We start from the raw sequence: 20,293 nt of genomic DNA, 5'->3' as shown, positions 1-20,293 counted from the left end.
ACAGCCCTGAAACCATCTAAGTGTGTTGTAATCTAATCCGTCTTTCCATATTTTACACAAGACTAGTATGAGATGCTTTGTAAAAATTTTTGATAAAATCTTGGCAAACTATATCCACAGCATTCCCCTTCTCTACTAGTTTATTCTGTTTTAAAAAGGAAATGAAGTTTGTATGATGTGACCTATTCTTGATGAACTCATGCTGGCTCTTTTAGTCACCATTTCCTTATGAAGATGTTCACTAACTATCTTTTCCATGATCTGTTCTACTATTTTTTCAGGAATTGAAGTCAAACTCAAGCTCACTGACATAGAGTTGATAGACTCTCTTGTTTTCCATTTCTTGAAAATTGGGATAATATAGTGTCCTCCAATCTTGTGGTACCACTGCCATTTTCCAAGATCTTTCAAATATCACCTATAGTGGCTCAGCAATCACATCTGTCAATTCTTTCAGGACTTGAGAATGTAGTTTATCTGGGACAGGTGATGTGAATTCATTAAGGGAGCTAGGTTCTCTCACTATCTCCTTACTTATCTTGGATATAACCTCCCTGTTAGTCATTAGTATCAATTTTCAAGAAAGAAGGAAAGATACTTAACAACTAAAAAAATCACAAGCAGTATTATTATCAAAAATAGGTGATCACCAGAGCCTTAGTAGCTACCAATCCATAGGCCTACTTTTTATCTCATAAAAATTAGTGATATGGTATAAGGAATAGGCCTTATTTCATGGATATAAGGAAAGTCTGTATGATGAAATTTCACCTAATTATGCAAGTCAGCAACTTCTCTGAAATTCATATTCTTTGAAGGTTGCCTAGTGAGTGATTTATGCAGAGTAACAAAGCCAGGTGTGTCAGGTTGAACCCAGGTCTTCCTAGCTGTGAGGCTGGCTCTCTATCCATTGAAATAATTTAAACTCATTTATTTAGCACTTTGGGGTTTACAGAGTGCTTTCCTCCTAAGAATCCTATGAGATATGAGGGACACATGTCATTATCGCCATTTTGTAGGTGAGAAAACTGTATCGTAGAGACTTACTGATGCATCTTGTTCTGCTACTCCACAGGTTGGCTCACAATGGAGTTCCCCTGAGAACCCTTGCCTCATCAATGAGTGTGTGCGAGTGAAGGATCAAGTCTTTGTCCAGCAGAGGAATGTCTCCTGCCCTCAGTTAGATGTCCCTACCTGCCCAATGGGCTTCCAGCTGAGCTGTAGTCAGGCCACAGGATGTTGCCCTTCCTGTAGTTGTGGTCAGTTTGGTTGAGCTCAGGAGTGTTTGGCTGTGTGTGTGCGCACACGTGCGTGTGTATGTTGGAAGTGGTGCACCAGCTTCTTCTCCTCCTCCTTCCTCTCCTGGATGATGCATCCTTTGCCTTTCCATCACTCCAGGATTGAATATAGCCTATTTTTTTCCTGAGCAATATCATGATAGTTTCTAAAATTATAGGATGATAGACTCAGAGCTAGAAGGAAACTGAGAGGTCAGTACCTTAATTTGGCAAGTGAGGAAACTGAGGAATTGAGAAGGTAAATAACTTGTCCAAATTCACACAAACAATAAGTAACAGAGCCAGGATGTGCACCAATAGCCTTTGGCTCTAAATATCCCATTATTTTTCAGGTACCATAAGAACTGGGATGATGGCATTTTCTGAAACTGTTTCACATTGTCTGAAATTCCATCATTAAACTGTCATTTATGTAGGTTAACAAACCTCTTCTTTTAAAATATCCCTGAGAAGAGATATAAGCTATTCACATCTTAGTGTTACATAGTTTATTTTTTAATACTATTTTATTTTTTCCAATTATATGTGAAGATAGTTTTCAACATTCATTTTTGTCAGATTTTGAGTTCCAAATTTTTCTCCCTCTGCCCTTTCTCCTGAAGCCAGCAAACAATCTGATAAACGTTATACATTACGATCATGTTAAACTTATTTCTGCATTAGCGTGACTTAGTTTAATCAGGTACTTTGTTCATAACATTTTGACAGTTCTACCCCATTCCAGGGCAGCTAGGTGTTAGAGTGGATAGAGCATAGGACTTGGAGTCAGGAAGATATGAGTTCAAATCTGGCCTCAGATATTTACTAGCTGTGTGAACCTGAGCAAGTCACTTAATACTGTTTGCCTCAGTTTCCTCATCTGTAAAATGAGCTAGAGGAGGAAATGACAAACGACTCCAGTATCTTTGTCAAGAAAACCCTAAATGGGGTCACCGAGAGTCAGACATGACTGAAATGACTGAAACAACACTCCTGTGTTCTTCCCCCTAGGGAAGAATATTTTGAGTGTTTTTGGTGGGGACAGAAGAGATAATTTGGGGGCATTTCTAGAAAGAGTAGCTAGATCCGAGTCTAAAACCCTAATTTGCTGGGAAGGTGGCTGAAGAAAAATGTCCATTCCTTCCCCACCTAGATCTCCTACTCCCTCCTTCCCGTCCTCTTGAGAGGACGACATGCCTTGCAGAATCACAGCTAGTGAGCACTAATGCCTTGCTTCTTTCTCTCTTCCTCCTGCAGAACCTGTTCAGGGCTGTGTGGTCAATGATACTATCATTAGGGTAAGATGCTGCATGCTCTGGGGTATGTGTAATGGGGTCATGTTCTCACAATGGCCTTTCATAACTGTGAAAATGAGGGCTAAGAAGGCATAGAGAATCTCATGTAATGGATCCAAAGCAGAAAGAAGAACTAGCCTGGGAACCTATTCCTCAAGCCTCCTCTTGTGGGCCTCAGTCTGGGCAGTTGCTTCTTCTCCTTCAGGGTCACATCTTAGTATTTTAAAATTAATACCAGGACTATTTTTTTTGTAGGGCAATGAGGGTTAAGTGACTTGCCCAGGGTCACACAGCTAGTGTCAAGTGTCTGAGGCTCAGATTTGAACTCAGGTCCTCCTGAATCCAAGGCTGGTACTCTATCCACTGCATCACCTAGCTGCCCCCCCCCCCCAGGATAAAGCACAGGCCCTGGATTCAGGAGGATCTGAGTTCAAATCCAGACTCAGACACTTGACATTTACTAGCTGTGTGACCCTGGGCAAGTCACTTAACCCTCATTGCCCTGCAAAAAGCAAAAAACAAAACAAAACAAAATCCTCTTGACCCTTAATTCCATTATTTCCACACTCCTTCTTCCCTCATCCTCTTGTTCTGTTCTTTCTTTCAGGGAGTGGGATGGTGGGGGCTGGGCTTAAATTTGCTTGCAATTACTCATCTGGAATCAGTCATTGTGTACACTTAAGGGTCCCCCCTCCCCAGTGCATGATGGGCCACTTTTCTGACTTCCTGCCACCTTTACCTGCTTTTGTTGGGGTTGGGGCTCCCAGGAGCTCTCACTTTTACCATCCTTCCTCTTTAGGGAAGGAGATAAAGGAAGGGAGTTGGGAGCATGAGCAAGGGGTTGAGATAATGTAGGGAAGAGATGGAGTAAGCTTGTTCTGGTCTCATTTGTATCTATCTGGTCATGAGAAAGAAAGATTCATGTCTGATTGTTTTCATTCCAGCCGGGGGGCAGCCTGATGGTGGATCCATGTACTACCTGCCGTTGCAACCTGCAGAGCGGGACTGTCCTCAAATATAGATTGGTGTGTGGAAAGGTTACTTGTCAGCCCTGTCCCCAGGTGAGAGAGGAAAGACCAGGGGACTCGTATGTGTGTGTGTGTGTGTGAGCGCGCGTGTGCGTGCATGCACACATATGAGCATGCTTACTACATGCAGTAGGAGGTCAGGGGTTGGGTGGGGACAGATGATCCACGGTCATTTCCCAATACAGACCTCAATTCTCAGATACAGTTGGTGTGTGAGAAAGCCATTTGCCCCAGGGAAGAGATAGAAGAACCAGGATGCTTCATGTTTGCACACGTGCTTCTTTCCTAGTCTTTTTTTTTTTTTTTGTGGGGCAATGGGGGTTAAGTGATTTGCCCAGGGTCACACAGCTAGTAAGTGTCACGTGTCTGAGGTCAGATTTGAACTCAGGTCCTCCTGAATCCAGGGCTGGTGCATTATCCACTTTGTCTCCTAGCTGCCCTTCCTAGTCATTTTCAAATTTAGACTCATGTGTGGGAAGGCAGCCTATTCCCAGGTGAGAGGGGTAGGTTAGAACTCCATGAGAGGGACAGTGGGGGTGCTTCTTCCAAGGACTTGGCATGAGATGGTCGCATTCTGAGGCATGAAGTTTTTACCCCTGCGGCCGTGAGTTCGGATTCTGTTGCATCCCTCTCCTGCCATGATGGAACTGTTGTAGACTAGACCATCATCCACCAGTAACCTGTAAACAATCAATAAGCACTTAACACATTACAGGCATTGTGCTAAGTGTGGGAGCTATGAAGAGCAGTGAAATAGATCCTATGTTTACAGAGCTTACATTCTACTAGGGAAAACCGCGTGGACCCATGTGCTTCCATGCAGAATGCAAACAGAATGAAAACAAGATAGTTTGGGTGAAGGAAGCTCTAGAAGCTGGGAAGACTAGGAAAAACTCACTTGAGCTGAGTCTTGAAGGAAATCAGAGGTTGTCATAAGTATAGCTGAGAAGGGATTGCATTCCCATCATGGGGGACAGCTAGCAAGTGAAAAGACATGAAGATGGAAAAAAAGAATACTATATGTAGGTAGAAGGTAAGAGGTCAGTCAGAGTGTCTAGAATGTAAACTGTGAAGCAGAGACTAAAAGGTAAGGAGACTGGAAAGGTAGGAAGGGCTAGTAGTTATATATTGAATTCTAGAAGCAAGAGGAAAGCATTGGAGTTGGTCTAGTTGGGGATGTGGTGACATTTTCTTTTTTTCTTTTTCTTTCTTTTTTTTGGTGGGGCAATGGGGGTTAAGTGACTTGCCCAGGGTCACACAGCTAGTAAGTGTCAAGTGTCTGAGGCCAGATCTGAACTCAGGTCCTCCTGAATCCAGGGCCAGTGCTCTATCCACTGAGCCACCTAGCTGCCTCAGGGTGACATTTTCTTAAAGAAAATCATCTGGGTGTCTGCAGATTAGAGTGGGGAGAGGCCCGAGGCGGAGAGAGCCAATAGAAGTCTATTGATATAGTCATTGAGAGTGGGTGAAAGTCTGAACCAGCAAGGTGGTCATGCGAATGGAGAGGAGGGGTAAGGGGGGGGGGCATACATGAGAGATGTAAAGGTAGAAACAACAGAACTTGGTGATGTGTTGGATATATGGGGTATGTGAAGGTGAGTAATTGAGGATGATTCTGACACTGAGGGCCTGGATGACTGGGAGGAGGGTGGTGCCCTTGACAGTTATAGGAAAATTGGGAGGGGGAAGAGTTTTGGGCAGGGGAAGACAATGAATTCTGTGCTGGACATACTGAGTTTGAGACACCTTCAGATCATCCATTTCGAAATGTCCACTAGGCAGGTAGTGATGTGGGACTGGACTTGAGGGGGACACTAGGTTTTGTGGGAAAGGGTTTTGCGGGAAGATTAAGCCAATGATACTGTGTAGGTTGGATTGGAGTAGGTGGGAGGAAGACAGTTGTTTTGGTTGTGCAAACTTTTACAAAAATATTTTGTGCTTCGGTTTGGGGGTGCTGCTCGGCAGGAGGGGGAAGCAGCTGCCCCTGAGAGGGAAGAGAATAAAACTGCTGATGATTTAGTGGTTCCTGTTTGAGCACATTATGTACTGCCCTATTTCATGTAGAACAGCATATGGAACACATACCCCCTATCAGGAATAACCCTGGAAATCCAGCTTGGTTTTAAAAAAATTCCTCAATCATATTGTGCACCTGTGAGTTCACTTTAACAGAGCAGGAGAAAGACAGGAGCGTCTGTTTTCTTTATCCAAGACTGAAAATATATATTTTCGTGCTTTTCTCTCTCCCCCTTCCCTGTTTGTTTTTATTCTGTTCTCTAAATCTCCTCATCTTCCCTTTCTCTACCTCTTTTTTTCTTTTTCATCCTCTTCTTCCCTTTCTCCCTACCCTTCATTTTACCTAAAATCACTTCTATCTTTTTCTGCTCACCTCTTTGCCCTTCCTTTCAACTTTCCCACCCTCTGGCAGGGACTTGAATTCCCTCTGCCTTCTTCCTCCAAACTCAGCAGCTGTCGCCTCTGCTCTTGTGGCCTCCCTCGATTCCCTCCTGCCTCATTTTCAGATCTCAGCCCTTTTTCTTCACCTCCGGCCAGGTGAAGAAGTGTTCATTGCTTAATCTCCTCCCCACACTCACCAAGCAATAATGCCCTTAGTCTGAGAGCTGGTGAAAATCAGCCTCGTTTACACCGGACTCTATTCCTTGCTGTCACCTCCCTTATTTGTCTCATATAGCACTTAAATTAATCGTCTCAACCCACCTACATTTTACGTCCATTCTTTTTCTTCTTTTCCCATATACTTCATTCATATGCCTTTCTCAAACATCCTCCCTCCCCTTTTTCTCTACCCTTTTACACATCATCCCCCCAAAGGCCATCAAACTGAATACAAAATTTTTAGCTTGAGCCGAATTCTAAATACACACACACACACACACACACAATCTGTATCTATATTAATAGGGTCTTCAACACCAAAGTTAATTTGGGACCACAAGGAATTAATCTCCAATGGTTTAATTTCAGGGCACAGGGATGAACCATAGGATGGAGATAGATCTTTAATGAGTCACTTAATGTGCTTGAGTTAGTCTTCTCATCTGTAAAATGAAGTGGTGGGACCAGGTATCTCCAAGGTCCCCTCCAGCATCAATCAATCATCGCCAAACATTTTTAAGTGCTATCTAGAGTTTATCTTATCTCTCTGTGTGTCAGTGTCATATATCAAATCTGATCAATTAACCCATCAGATGAACTATTTTAAGAGACCAGGGAGAACCTAACTGGCTGTGGGGGAGGGGAAGGAAGAAGCACTAAAAGAAGAAAGGAAGCGCCAAAGCCAGATTTAGTCAAATTCACAAATTTGTCTAGTGCTTATCCTTCTTGCCACCAGAAACCTAAAATGAGTGCCCCTTATGACTGGATTCTTATTTGCACAAGGCCTAGGATAATCAATGTTTTACCCTGACTTAGGGATCAATTAAACATTTTGGGGGGTCATTGTCCCTTTAGCAGATGGTTTTGGTCTCATTCCACTCCCAGCAGGATCTTCTTGCATTGTGAGATTCTTTTGGAGCACTTTTCATTCCTTTCATGATGCCAGCTTGCTAATAATCAAGATTCATTCATTCATTCATTTGACATTCAATACAGCTCCTGCTGTGTGCCCAGTACTATGAATGAATCATTGAATGAGGAAGCTACGAAGTCCCTGCTATGAGACCATTCTGGGTTCTGGGGATACAAATACAAAAGTGAGACAGTCCTTACCCTCAAGGAGCTTACATTCTAATAGGGGGAAATAACATCTAGGGAAGTAGAGCCCAGGGAAGGGAATAATGGTTTGGAGAGTCATAGGATCATGAATATAATGATCTCTTTTATCATACTCTTCCCAATGGTAGTGTTTCTCATAGCAAGAGGTAGAATCCTGGTGGATGGGTTGGATCCAGGGGGAGAGAGGGGCAAGTATGGAGATTGGATTTGTGGCTTCATTGGTATAGGGAAGTATTTCTTAGAGGACAAAACTTCCTCTACTGATGCAAGGTTCACACTTTTCCTATAACTCAGTCTTTTTTTGTTTTGTTTTGTTTTGTTTGTTTGTTTTTGTTTTTTTTGTTTGTTTTTTTTTTAGTGAGGCATTTGGGGTTAAGTGACTTGCCCAGGGTCACACAGCTAGTAAGTGTCAAGTGTCTCAGGCCGGATTTGAACTCAGGTCCTCCTGAATCCAGGGCCGGTGCTCTATCCACTGTGCCACCTAGCTGCCCCCTTATAACTCAGTCTTAAGAGAACAGCGCAGAGCATCAAGGGGTAGAGTGATTTGCCCAGGGTCACAGAACAAACAAAATATAATTCCTGCTCCATAGAGCTTCCAGTCCGGTAGGGTCTACTTTACTCTTGGAACATTTCAGGGAGCATGACTCTAGCTGCCTTAATCTTGTGCACAGGGTTACAGGGAGGAGAAGGCAGAGGGATCTTGCTGTGGAAAGTGTCTGCCCGTTGCCTGTACTATCCAACTGAGAAGGGGAACTATCATGGCGCTACAGGTAAGTACAGACTGAACCTGAGACTTCTGTGTCAAATCTTCATCTGGCTCCCCTTTGGGGCTCTTCTTTTTTTCAGATAGTTGATCAGGACTTGGTTCAATAAAAGAATCAGCCATTTAGCATCTTAGCAGTCTTCTGGTCCAACTCTTAAATGAAGGTATTCCCACTATAGCATGTCCAAGATGTTCTGTTTAAAATTGAACTGAAAGGAATAAACTTGGGCCTTTCAAAAGAAAGAACCAACTAATGTGACCAGAGCATTCTGTGGTCTAGTCTTTGATGACCTACCATGCTCTCTGGGCTTCATTTAACCCCAGTGAAGTGGGAAAGAACAATCCCCATACTTCTCTACCTTTACATAGTTGTTTGCATAGCAAATTAGTTATACAACAGGGACATGAATGTAGGTCTTCTGACTTCCAAGCTTGGGCTCATTTTCCTTCACTCATATTTATTTTCATAAACTTCTCCATCAGATTATCTCTTGCAGCTGTAACCAGGGTTGTGGGTTGGGCTGTCTTCTTCTCCCTGATGGCGTCCTCAGATTTTTCCTCCTCTCACTTCTTGTCACCCTTTTTTAGGCCAATGAGACTATACGGGATGGCTGTGATAGCCACTACTGCAGGATCAGTGAGAAAGGAGAATTTATTTGGGAACGGAGAGTGACTGGGTGCCCACCCTTCAACCAACAGAAGTGTCTGGCTGATGGGGTAAGTAAGAACTCAGACAGGAGTTCTATCTTTGACATATAGAACAAGCTCCTAGAGGGTAGAAATTATTTTGTTTCCCCAGCACCTACCACAGCGTCTGGTGCATAATAGGTGCTTAATAAATGCCTTTTGAAGTTTTTATTGATACATATGTACATATATACATACACACACATGTACACATATACGTACACACACATACACATACACATACATATACATATAATAACAATACTTCAGGGATCTGACATGACTTTAGTGGGGTGCTCTCTCCACTGTCTCTCTGTAACTCAACAGATGGTCTCCAAGACCAAAAGACTCATTACCATGCAGCCAACCTGGTGAGGAGCCTTTTGTAATAATACTAATAACAACAACTTACAGATATGTGGTTTTACAAAGATGGCTTTGCACCCAACACAGAGATGTTTTCAATTTAAAAAAGATCATCCCTGGGTGTTCCTGCTCCTTCTTTTGAACCATAAGTCAACACAGCTCAGGTGTGATTTCCTATCAATGCCAGTGACCCAATTTTATAAGGAACAAACGTGTGGCATTAAGGCCATTGGGGGGACAAACTCTGCCCTTTCTAAGCAGCATAGAATAGTGGAAGAACACTGGGCTTGCTGTCAGGAGACCAGGCTCGAATTTTCATTCTGACACTTATTAACTGTATGAACCTGTGCAACTCAGCTCTATCCTTCTGAGAGTTTCAAGGTAGTGTAATGGAAAGATTATTAGAGAAGGAATTCCTGTTCTAATACTTCAAAACTATGTGGCCCTGAGCAAGTCATTAACTTCTCTGGGCCTCAGGTTAACTGTCTGTTAAAAAAAAGTCCAGGTAGACTAAATAATGCCCTCTTAGTTCCTTTTCAGCTCTAAATCTATGATCCTGTGGTATATAAAATTGACAATAACATTTTCACTGACTAGGGGGCTGTGAGGAAAGCATTGTTGTAAAGCTCAAAGTAATATACTATACAAAAGTGAATGATACATAAAATTCACATGTACACAGTAACAAAAGTGAGTTTTTTTATACTATCATAATTACTTTAGATGAAAGCCCTATGGCAGGTATAGGGAAAGAACCTTGTAAGGCTTGGAGTGATGCATAAATGTGAGATTATTATTACTGTAGGCAACCAGGACTTTGTTCATATGTATGTATGGATGTTTACAGATATAAAAAGCTTCTCTGAGGGAGACTGTGACCCCAGTTGGGAGGTGATGGCTCAAAAGGTTTTTAGTCTGGGTTGGGAATTATTACCTTGATGGTCAAAGTGAAATTGGAACAACCCAGATTGGCCAAACCGAACCCTAGGAGATTATCTATGTTTCTCACTTTTTCTGGTGGGGAAAACGTCTGGTTTGATGAAAAAGGATTCAGAAGAGCGGGCACAGAGGCAGTGGCTGGGCCTAGGGACTTCTGCCATTGTGTTTTTGTACAGAGGAAATCCTTTTAAACTCCAGTTGATTGTTTGGATGGTAAGTGCTCTCTGTGCCTAATATGAGACCTTGTGGTGTCTTTCCAGGGTAAAGTTGTGAAAATTCAAGGCACTTGCTGTGATACATGTGAGTATGATTATTCTCAATGCCATAGTCTTCAAGACATTTCAAAATGAAGTGGGAAGAAGGGAGCATTGCTCCTTTAGAGGGGGTGTTCATAAAATCATGGATTTAGACCTAGAAGGACCTTAACAGTCACCTATTGGTCACTTGTAGATGAAAAGGTCAGTGACTTCCTCATGTTCACATGAAGGTCACATGAAGTCATAAATGAGGAACCTGAATTTGAATCTGGGTCCCCTCACTCCAAAGCCAGAGCTTTTCCAATCCCATCTTTTGGGTTTCTATTGAAACCCTATTTTTCTAGATTGAATTCTGCCTTTTCCAAGAAACCTTTCCTGATGTCACTTCCTCCCCTCTACTTCTATCACATTCATTTATATCATTCATTTAATCCTTATCTTGTTTTTGTTGTGTGTTTTGAAAGTGTTTTGTAGACTGTGAAGTGTCACATAATTCTTTTTCTTCTTTTTTTCCTTTTCTTTTTTGTGGGTCATTGAGGGTTAAATGACTTGCCCAGGGTCACACAGCTAGTAAGTGTCAAGTGTCTGAGGCCAGATTTGAACTCAGGTCCTCCTGAGTCCAGGGCTGGTGCTTTATCCACTGTGCCACCTAGCTGCCGCCACGTTATTTAGATGATAAATTAAAGATGGCAAACTCAGGGACAGCCCCAATGAGTACTGTAACCAAACACCAAGTTGGGGAAGTAAATTCTTAAAACTATTATTCTGTCCTCCCCACCCCAACTCCCATCTGAATTTATGTATTAAGAAGGAAGTCAGGAAATCATGAGACATTTGATTCTCCATGGATAAACACTATAATTTATTTAGTTAAGAGAGGAAATTATTTACAACAAAAACAAGAGACTTTTATTGAGTTTTTTGTTTATGCTGTTTTAAAATCAAACCCCAAAGGGGGAAAAAAAAACCCAGATGGGAGATCATAGCCACAGAAAGAAGGAGGCGATCATATTGCTATGAATATAAACCTAGATTTTCTGAGTCACCTTCTTGAAAGTCTTATAGGATGGCCCAATGGTAAGAGCACCAGGTCAGAGAACTGAGGTTCAAATATCCCCTCTGACACTACCTGTGTGACCATAGACAATTCACTTAACCTCATTGGACCTCAGTTTCCTCATAGGAAAAATGAAGATTTTGGACCAGATGATCTCTAAGGTCAGCTAGTAAACTGTCTGATGCTAAATTGAATTTCAGGTTTTGATTCCAGGCCCAGAATAGCACCCAGTTGCTACCACCACATATATTGAGGGGTGGTGTTATTTATAGTTGGGGTAGATGTATTTAGAACTATTGAATGGAAGTAGAATCTCAGAATTGAAAGGAGGCGCAAAGGTCATTAAATTCAACTTTGCTTTAGTGGGTCCACCAGCCTCTATTTGAAGGTTTTTAGCATTGCATAAATCACTAATTTCCTGAGGCAATATATTCCACCATTGAATGACTATTTTTGTTTAGAATTTTTTTCCCCAAATCTGCTTCTGAAACTTCTACCCATTGCTTCTAGTTTCTCCTTAAGCCCAGGAGAACCAGTCTAATCCTTCTTCCATGTAATAGTTCTTCGGATACTTGAAAATAGCTATTGTGTTCCCTCTGCTTAGTTTTCCCTTCTCCAAGCTAGACACTTTGAGTCCCTTCTAAGAAACTTGTCTGTCATGATCATCATCCAGAGCCTTCACTGACCAGTCTACCCTGCTGTAAACATGATCCAATTTGTCAATGTTCTTAAAATGAGGCCAATGGGATCTGACCAGTATAGAGTAGAGAAGGCCTATCACCCAGAATACCCTCAATCCGGCCTCCATGGACAATGTCCTCTTATAGGCAGCTAGATGGTACACTTGGTTTTAGACCTGGAGTAAGGAAGAACTGAGTTCAAATGCAGCCTCAGACATTTAATAGCTATATTACCCAGGAAAAGTCACTTAACCACCATGTCTCACATTCCTTATCTGTAAAATTGTGATAATAGCACCTCCCCTCTCCTTGTTGTGAGGATGATATAAGATATCTATTTTAATAATAAACATTTTTATTTATAATTTTGAGTTCCAAATTTTATCTCTCCTTCCCTTTCTTCCTCCCTTGCTCCCTCCCTGAGGCAGTAAGCAATTTGATGTGGGTTATAATGTGTAATTATGTAAAACATTATCATATTAGTAATTTTGTACAAGAAAACTTGAATACAAGGAAAAATGAAAGAAAGTGGAAAATAGCATGCTTCAGTCTATGTTTAATCAATATCGGTCCTTTCTTTGGAGATGGATAGTATGCTTCATCATTAGTCCTTTGGGATTGTCTTGGATCATTGTATTGCTGAGAATAGTTGTCATTCACAGCTCTTCATCAAACAATATTGCTGTCTCTGTGCACAATGTTCCCTTGGTTCTGCTCACTTCACTATACATAAGTTCATACAAGTTTTTCCAGGCCTTTCTGAAATCATCCTGTTTGTTGTTTCTTATAGCACAATAATATTCCATCACCATCATATACCACAACTTATTTAGCCATTCCCCAATGTAGGGGCATTCCTTTGATTTCCAATTCTTAGCCACCACAAAAACAGCTGCTATAAATATTTTTGTACAAATAGGTCTTTTTCTCAAAATAAGATATTTTAAAAACAATTTGCAAACCTTAAAGCACTATATAAATGCTGTCTTATTATTTTTGTTAATATAGCTTAAATTCAATTAACTTTTGGGGAGCAACCATATTAACTCATTTAACTTACAGTCCACTAAATACGATTTCCCCCCATAGTTTTTGCATGATCAAATATTTAGTTATATCTTCTTCACTTTACATTTCTGTACAGAATGAGTTTTGAATTTTTGATTTTCTGAAACCAAGGGTAAGACATTTTATCTCTACTAGAGACATTTGTGTCTATTAAATTTCAACTTCTTAGATTCTCAGATGAATATGTCATGATTGGATGTGAAATCCTGAATTTTCCAAAGGCCAGTAGAATGTCCTAGTAGACATAAAATTGCAGATTGGCAACCTTGCAGAGCTCAGCTGTCCAATGCAAGGTCTCCTGTCTGCCCTATTGCCTGGTACAGGCTTGGGAACAGCTTTTAACAGGCTTTTTTTTTTTTACAGGCTTTTAACAAATATTTACAAAATTAAATGGCTTCAGAGACCCTGAATATGGTAGAAGATAAGGTCCACAAGGGCAGGGACTGTCTTACACTAACATTTATATCCCCAGAAGCTAACATAGTGCCTGGCATATAGTACCTGCTTAATAAATTAAAAAATGTGTATTGATTGAATAAATGATTGAAAATGAATGAATGAATGAATAAAAAGCATGGATCAAATGCTTGCTAAGCATCAGACATTGATGTAAAGCCTGGGAATATAAAAACAAGCAAATGAATACCATTCCTGTGCTCAATAGGAGAATAGACAATACATAAAGGTGAAGTAGAATTGGAGAGGGGAGGAGGGGGACATAGTTTGGATAAGGCTGGGAAATTCCGTGGTGGCTTGTTTCTGGACAGGATAAAGCAAAAGCTCTACTTTAAAAGCCTAGGGGGGCAGCTAGATGGCGCAGTGGTTAAAGCACCGGCCCTGAATTCAGGAGTACCTGAGTTCAAATCCGGCCTCAGACACTTGACACTTACTAGCTGTGTGACCCTGGGCAAGTCACTTAACCCCCATTGCCTGCAAAAACAAAAACAAACAAACAAACAAACAAAAAAAAAAAAGCCTAGGACCCTGGGGCAGCTAGGTGGCGCAGTGGATAGAGCACCGGCCCTGGAGTCAGGAGTACCTACCTGAGTTCAAATCTGGCCTCAGACACTTAACACGTACTAGCTGTGTGACCCTGGGCAAGTCGCTTAACCCTAATTGCCTCACACACACACAAAAAAAGCCTAGGACCCCAGGGACAGAGTCCAAGTTCAATTATGAGTAAGGTGGATTTCTTGTTATATTTGCTTATTAGTGGATAAAATGCAGGGCCTAGAGTCAGGAAGACCTGAGTTCAAAGCTACCCACAGACATTTACTAGCTGTGTGACCCTGGGCAAGTCACTTCACCCTGTTTGCCTTAGTTTCTTCATGTGTAAATGAGCTGGAGAAGGAAATGGCAAACCCCTCCAGTATCTCTGCAAAGAAAACTCCAAAATGGGGTCACAAAGAATCAAATGTGACTGAAAAGGATTAAAGGTTCTTCTCCATAATCATCATCCAGGGAACAGCCCTTGTGGAGATGTGACCTGCTAATGCAGGTCCTGTCCTCTCAGCCCTCAGCACTGAAGTCCTTGGCACTGTCAGGGTTCCCAATTGAAAACAAATACACTTATCAATGGAAATGATTTTGAAGAAGATTCACTACCATCTGCTTTGTCATTGTGCCCTAAGGACCTTTGACACAGTTGGAATCTCCTATATGTGTTTTCATCCCCTATTAGGTATCCCCAGCACCTAGAACAGGGATTTGCATATAGTTAGTGCTTAATAAATGCCTATTCTTTCCTTCCTTCCTTCCCTCCCTCCCTTTTTCCCTCTCTCCCTCCCTTCCTTCCTTCCTTCCTTCCTTCCTTCCTTCCTTCCTTCCTTCCTTCCTTCCTTCCTTCCTTCCTTCCTTCCTTCCTTCCTTCCTTCCTTCCTTCCTCCTTTCCTACCTTCCTTTCTTTTCTCCCTTTATTCATTCATTCATGTGATTAGAGGCATTTACCTTGCCCCATTCCAGTGAAGGTATTTGTATCTAAAAAATATACAGAACTGTTCAGAAGCAGCCTAACTTTTTGCCAAGGATTTAACTTTCTCTCTCTTTCTCTGTTCTCTAGGTATCGAGCGTGATTGTAAAGATATCACTGCCAGATTACAGTATGTGAAAATTGGACCTTGCAAGTCAGAAGTGGAAGTCAATATTCATTATTGTGAGGTAAAGCAAGGACGCGGGGGTTGTAATATTCAGAGATCCAGCTGAAATCCCCACCCTATCATAGGGGTTGGGGTGCAGGTGGGGGTGGGGAGAGAACCACCCTTGAAAACCAGGCCTACAACTTTTGAAGGATATGGAAAATGGAAATGAGAAGTTGGGCAGACATGGTCAAATGAAGAAAAGTTAAAGGAACTAGAATTATTTGGGTCCCCAAGAAAGGGTGGAGTGAAGGCCTCATAACTGCCTTGAAAGCAATGGAAGGTTATTTAAAGAGGGTGGGGGCAAACACTTCTCCACATCCCTTGAGGATAAAACAAGGTTAATATTGCCCCAAGAGTGACTTCAGTGAGGCAAATGGTCAGACCTATTAAACAATGGGAATGGATGGTTGAAGAGGGTTGTAGCCTTGCCCCAGAGATCTTTAGAAATCGGGTAGTTGTTTTCCCATCTTTCCTGGGAAAGGCATTGTATTACTTGAAAGCAAATGGATGGGCCACATGACCCATCCTGTCTGCAGATGCTGTAATCATCATCCTGACCCCTTCTTGTTCCTTATTTTAAATATTCCTAATTTTAGGGTAAATGTCCCAGCAAGGCCATCTACTCCATTGATGTCCAGGATGTACAAGAGCAGTGTTCATGCTGCTCTCCAACTCAAATAGAGCCTCTGAGGGTCCCCCTACAGTGCACCAATGGCTCTGTGGTGTACCATGATATTTTCAATGCCTTGAAGTGCCAATGTTCCCCCCGGAAATGCACCACATGAAGCTTTTCAGCAATGGAGGAGGGGACCTGCCTTTGCTTGCTGCTGAAGAAACCAAGCCTTTGGTTCCTGTTGACCTCCCTGGGACCACTTCTTAGCCTTTCTGTACAGGGGTCCCCTTTCCCCTACAGCCCCACAATAAAGTCACATACCTTGTCTTGCAAAGGGTTCAATGACTCTTCTTGCTATATTGGAGGAATACTTTGACTGGGGAAGGATTCGTGTTGGGGAAATGGACAAGAAAACTGAGCCCGAATGTGACATATCTGTGGTCTCTTTGTGCACTTTGTGGGTGCACGTGTGGCTCTTGAGGTGCTGTAGTAGCAACTGAGTCTATATTTGTTCATGTGCTGCCTTCCTTAAGCCTACAGGAAGGCAAAGCATTACCCTGATTACACAGCAAGAGAGTAGAATATGTTCATCAAGCTGTAGTGCTTTCTTAAGGTATCAGCCACATTATTTTGTCCAAGTCTCTTTGGTTTTGTAAAAATATTTTGAATGACTAGCCTAATTTGGGGACTAATTTGACTGGAAGACTAATCTGGGGACTTTAGACTAACTGGCTATCTGACTGCTATTAATTTAATATGGACCATTTATAAAGTTCCACCACACTGCTCCACTCCCAAATTGATACGCAAAGGATTAAGAAACCTCTTAACTAAATAATCAAAGCAGAGTTTATTTATGAGATACTATTTAAAATGAAGAATACAGGGAAATAAAATGTACAACCTGACTCCAGACGTCTCCACCTGCTGGGCCTGGAACTTTTTTAATACAATAAGGGCCTTTGCTGCCTCTTGCCTTAGGGTATGTTCCACTTTCACTGCTCAGCTCCTTTCACTAACTCCAAACCCCTTTCACTTTGTCTATCCCCCTGCGTCTAACTTTCCTTTCCTTACTGCCACTGCTGAACCCCTGTGTTTCTCTCTCACCGACCTCTCCTTCCATTCTCCTAGTGTTCCACTGTCCTTCTGTTCTCTTAATCTTCTGGCCTCTCCCAAGCTCCATACATCTGCCTCTTGCTCTAGTCCTTTAGCCTTCTCCTGCGTCCTTCTCTGAAAATCTTGTCAGTCCTCTCTGTTCTTCTAATCTTGTCAGGCCCCCTTAATCTTGTCTTTCAGCCTCCGGTCCCTTCTTGCTCTTAGCTTTTTCTCCTTCCCCTGTCTCTTAGTGCTCCAGCCTTTCTGCTCTCTTAATCTTGTCAGCCCCCCTGCTGTCTGTAGTCTCCGGAGTCCTCCTTAATCTTGTCCCTCAGCCTCCTCTTCACCATCTAACTCCCAGGTCTATATATATCTTACTTCTCTCCACTCAAATCTCGGGGCTGTTTGCACCCCCTTACACACCAAGCTAATCCGCCAGCCAGGGCTGTGGCGGGTGGGGAGGAGGAGGGGGGCTGCGCTCGAGCCTCCTGTGCGTATCACACCCAGGGCTCCAGGGGCCAGTGCTCCCTGCTGTGCACCCAGGGACCTCAGCACGGGCTATGCCAGAGTCTGGCCTGGACAAGCCCGGTTTCTCTAAGATACATCCACTCAGGGCGGAGGGAGCTGGGGCCCCCTCCCAGCTGTCTGACCTGGTGTCTTGTACAGCCCATGGGGCTTTTTGGCTCAGTTGAAGCAGAGGGGGAGGAGCACCAGCACCTCCCACACAGAAGAGACCCTGAGGGCCTAAGGCTTTTTAATCTTAGCCCAAAGGTAGGGTCCCCAAATCAAAATAAGTTTCCACAGTTTATATAGTCATCCTGCCAAACTGCATAGCTCTGGGTTGGGGATAAATCAAGAGTTAAAATTCAGTGGTTAGAATCTGAATCTACGTTAGAAGATGATAAAGTAGAGTGAAGAATTACCAGAAAATTCCTCTGCCCACTCTCAACAGAGGTAAAACACTGTTAATAGCAATGAGCTTAGGGTTAAACATGAATGTTCTGTGTTTTGGTAGCATAAGGTAAAATCTGATAGGTCAATCAGGTATTTGCCTGTGTGATAACCTCCATTTGGAGATATTTGTTCCTCTGAGGCCAAGCAAAAAAAAAATAAGAATAAGAAATAATAACAGGGGGCAGCTAGGTGGCACAGTGGATAGAGCACCGGCCCTGGAGTCAGGAGTACCTGAGTTCAAATCCAGCCTCAGACACTTGACACTTACTAGCTGTGTGACCCCGGGCAAGTCACTTAACCCCACTTGCCTCAAAAAAAATTAAAAAAAAAGAAATAATAAGAATAATAATAGCTAACTTTTATATAGGGCCTACTATGTGCCAGCACTACTATGTGCTAAGTGTTTTACAAATATCATATTTGATCCTCACAACCACCCTGGGAGGTGTTATTATTATCCTCATTTTTACTGATGAAGAAACTGAGGCAAATAGGTTAAGTGACTTGCCCAAGGTAACATAGTTGAGTCTGGATTTGAACTCAGGAAGATGAATCTTCTAGACTCCAGGGTGCCACTCTATCCAATTAGTCTAATTCACTTGACAACCTTTCAAATACTTAATAGTAGCTATCATGTCCTTAGGGGCAGCTAGGTAGCTCAGTAGATAGAGTGTGGGGCCTGGAAAACTCCTCTTCCTGGGTTCAAATCTGGCCTCAGATACTTACTAGCTGTGTAACTACCAAGGGTAAGTCACTTAACTCTGCCTCAGTTTCCTCATCTATAAAAGGAGCTGGAGAAGGAAATGGCAAACTACTCCAGGATATTTGCCAAGAAACCTCAAAAGAGGTCATAAAGACTCAGACATGACTGAAAAGTGACTAAGCAACAACAATCATGTTCCTCAGCAACTCAAGCCTCTTCTCCACACTAAAAATTTTCAGTTCTTTCAACTCTTATTAATATGAGTTTGAGGTCCACTAAAACCTGTTTTCTCATGAGCTTCTATACAGTTATACTTCCCCCACCTAATACTTTTGAAGTGGATTTTTGAAGCCAGGTAAACATTTAAACCCAATATAAACATTTACCCCTACTTGTGGTGGTGGTGGTGGGGTTAAACACACACTAAACTTTATGTTTCATTTTCCCTATTACCCATTGTTTACATTTATCTTTATTAAATTTGTCTGATTCCAAGTGAGCTGATGTTCTAGCTTTTCCAGATATTGTTGGATGCTGATACTCTCACCCAGCTGTTACCTGTCTCTTTGAGCTTTGTGTCATATACAAATTTGGTGACCATTCCCATTTATTATTATTATTTTTTAATCCAAGCACAGGGCCAAGAATATAACCTATAAGTCTTACACAAGGCACCTTTTCCCAAGATGACATTAATCCATTAGTGACTGCTCTTTGGATCTAGTCAGTCAACCAGTTCTGGGTCCACTGATCTTATTTTCTAGCTCATATGCCTTCATCTGGTTGATAAGAATAGCAGGAAAGATTTTGTTCATTGCTCTGCAGAAATCTAGACAAACCTTACTTACTCTGATCAGTTTACTAAGCATATTGTTGTTGTTTGCCCTTTGTTCTCAAAGAGGACCATGACATCAGGGTGATGTCATGACTTACAATGAATTGGATTTAAGTTAGGGAGGGTTCTGTAAGGTCACCAACCTCCACTCTCTCCTCCAGCGCTATCTGGGCCCAGTGGCAAGATAGATATCAGATGGCCCCAGATATTTTAAGGCAGTTGGGGTTAAGTGACTTGCCCAGGGTCACACAGCTAGTAAAAGTGTCTGAGGTGAGATGTGAACTCAGGTCCTCCTGACTCCAGGGATAGTGCTTTATCCAGTGTGCTACCTAGTTGCTTAGTAAGTATAACCCTGTCAAAAAAAAGAAGTAAGGTTAGTCTGGCATTTTGTTCTTGATGAAACCACACAGGATCTTCCTGATCACCACTATCATTTTTACATGTTAATTAAACAACATTTTAACTCCACATTTTAGAATTTTTGCATGCACTGAAGTCCAGCTTACAGGTCTATAATATACTCTCTTCTGCTTTTGGAAAATTGGGAAAGTTGTCCTTTTCTAGCCCCGTGGATCTTCTATTCTCCACGATCTTTTCAAAATCATTGACTGTGGCTCAGCAGTCATATCTGGCACATCTTCCAGTACTTTGGAGAGGAGTTCATCTGGGCCTAGTGACTTGGACTCATCAAGGGCAGCTAGGCGTTCTTTTGCTATCTACCTATATATCTCGAGTTTCAACTTCCAATTAATCATTGTTGTTCTGTCCTTTCCAGGTGCAAAGATTATTCTCTTTTTGGCAGA

The 20,293-nt window shown here is 42.1% G+C and overlaps 1 protein-coding gene across 1 annotated transcript in view; it reads left to right on the top strand.

The window, feature by feature from the left end:
- Positions 1 to 16,218, top strand: part of VWF (von Willebrand factor) — a 213,719-nt gene extending 197,501 nt beyond the window's left edge. Inside the window, exons 45-52 of the mRNA XM_043968561.1 lie at positions 1,076 to 1,259; positions 2,535 to 2,575; positions 3,517 to 3,633; positions 8,007 to 8,105; positions 8,687 to 8,815; positions 10,351 to 10,390; positions 15,212 to 15,309; positions 15,887 to 16,218. Of these exons, the coding sequence (XP_043824496.1) occupies positions 1,076 to 1,259; positions 2,535 to 2,575; positions 3,517 to 3,633; positions 8,007 to 8,105; positions 8,687 to 8,815; positions 10,351 to 10,390; positions 15,212 to 15,309; positions 15,887 to 16,075 (897 nt within the window). The 3' untranslated portion in view covers positions 16,076 to 16,218. The remainder of the gene's footprint in view (positions 1 to 1,075; positions 1,260 to 2,534; positions 2,576 to 3,516; positions 3,634 to 8,006; positions 8,106 to 8,686; positions 8,816 to 10,350; positions 10,391 to 15,211; positions 15,310 to 15,886) is intronic.
- The last annotated feature ends 4,075 nt before the right edge of the window (positions 16,219 to 20,293 follow it).

Source organism: Dromiciops gliroides, chromosome 5 (genome assembly GCF_019393635.1).
Source record: "Dromiciops gliroides isolate mDroGli1 chromosome 5, mDroGli1.pri, whole genome shotgun sequence".
Classification (NCBI taxonomy): Eukaryota; Metazoa; Chordata; class Mammalia; order Microbiotheria; family Microbiotheriidae; genus Dromiciops; species Dromiciops gliroides.
This window is presented reverse-complemented; position numbering and strand designations above follow the sequence as displayed.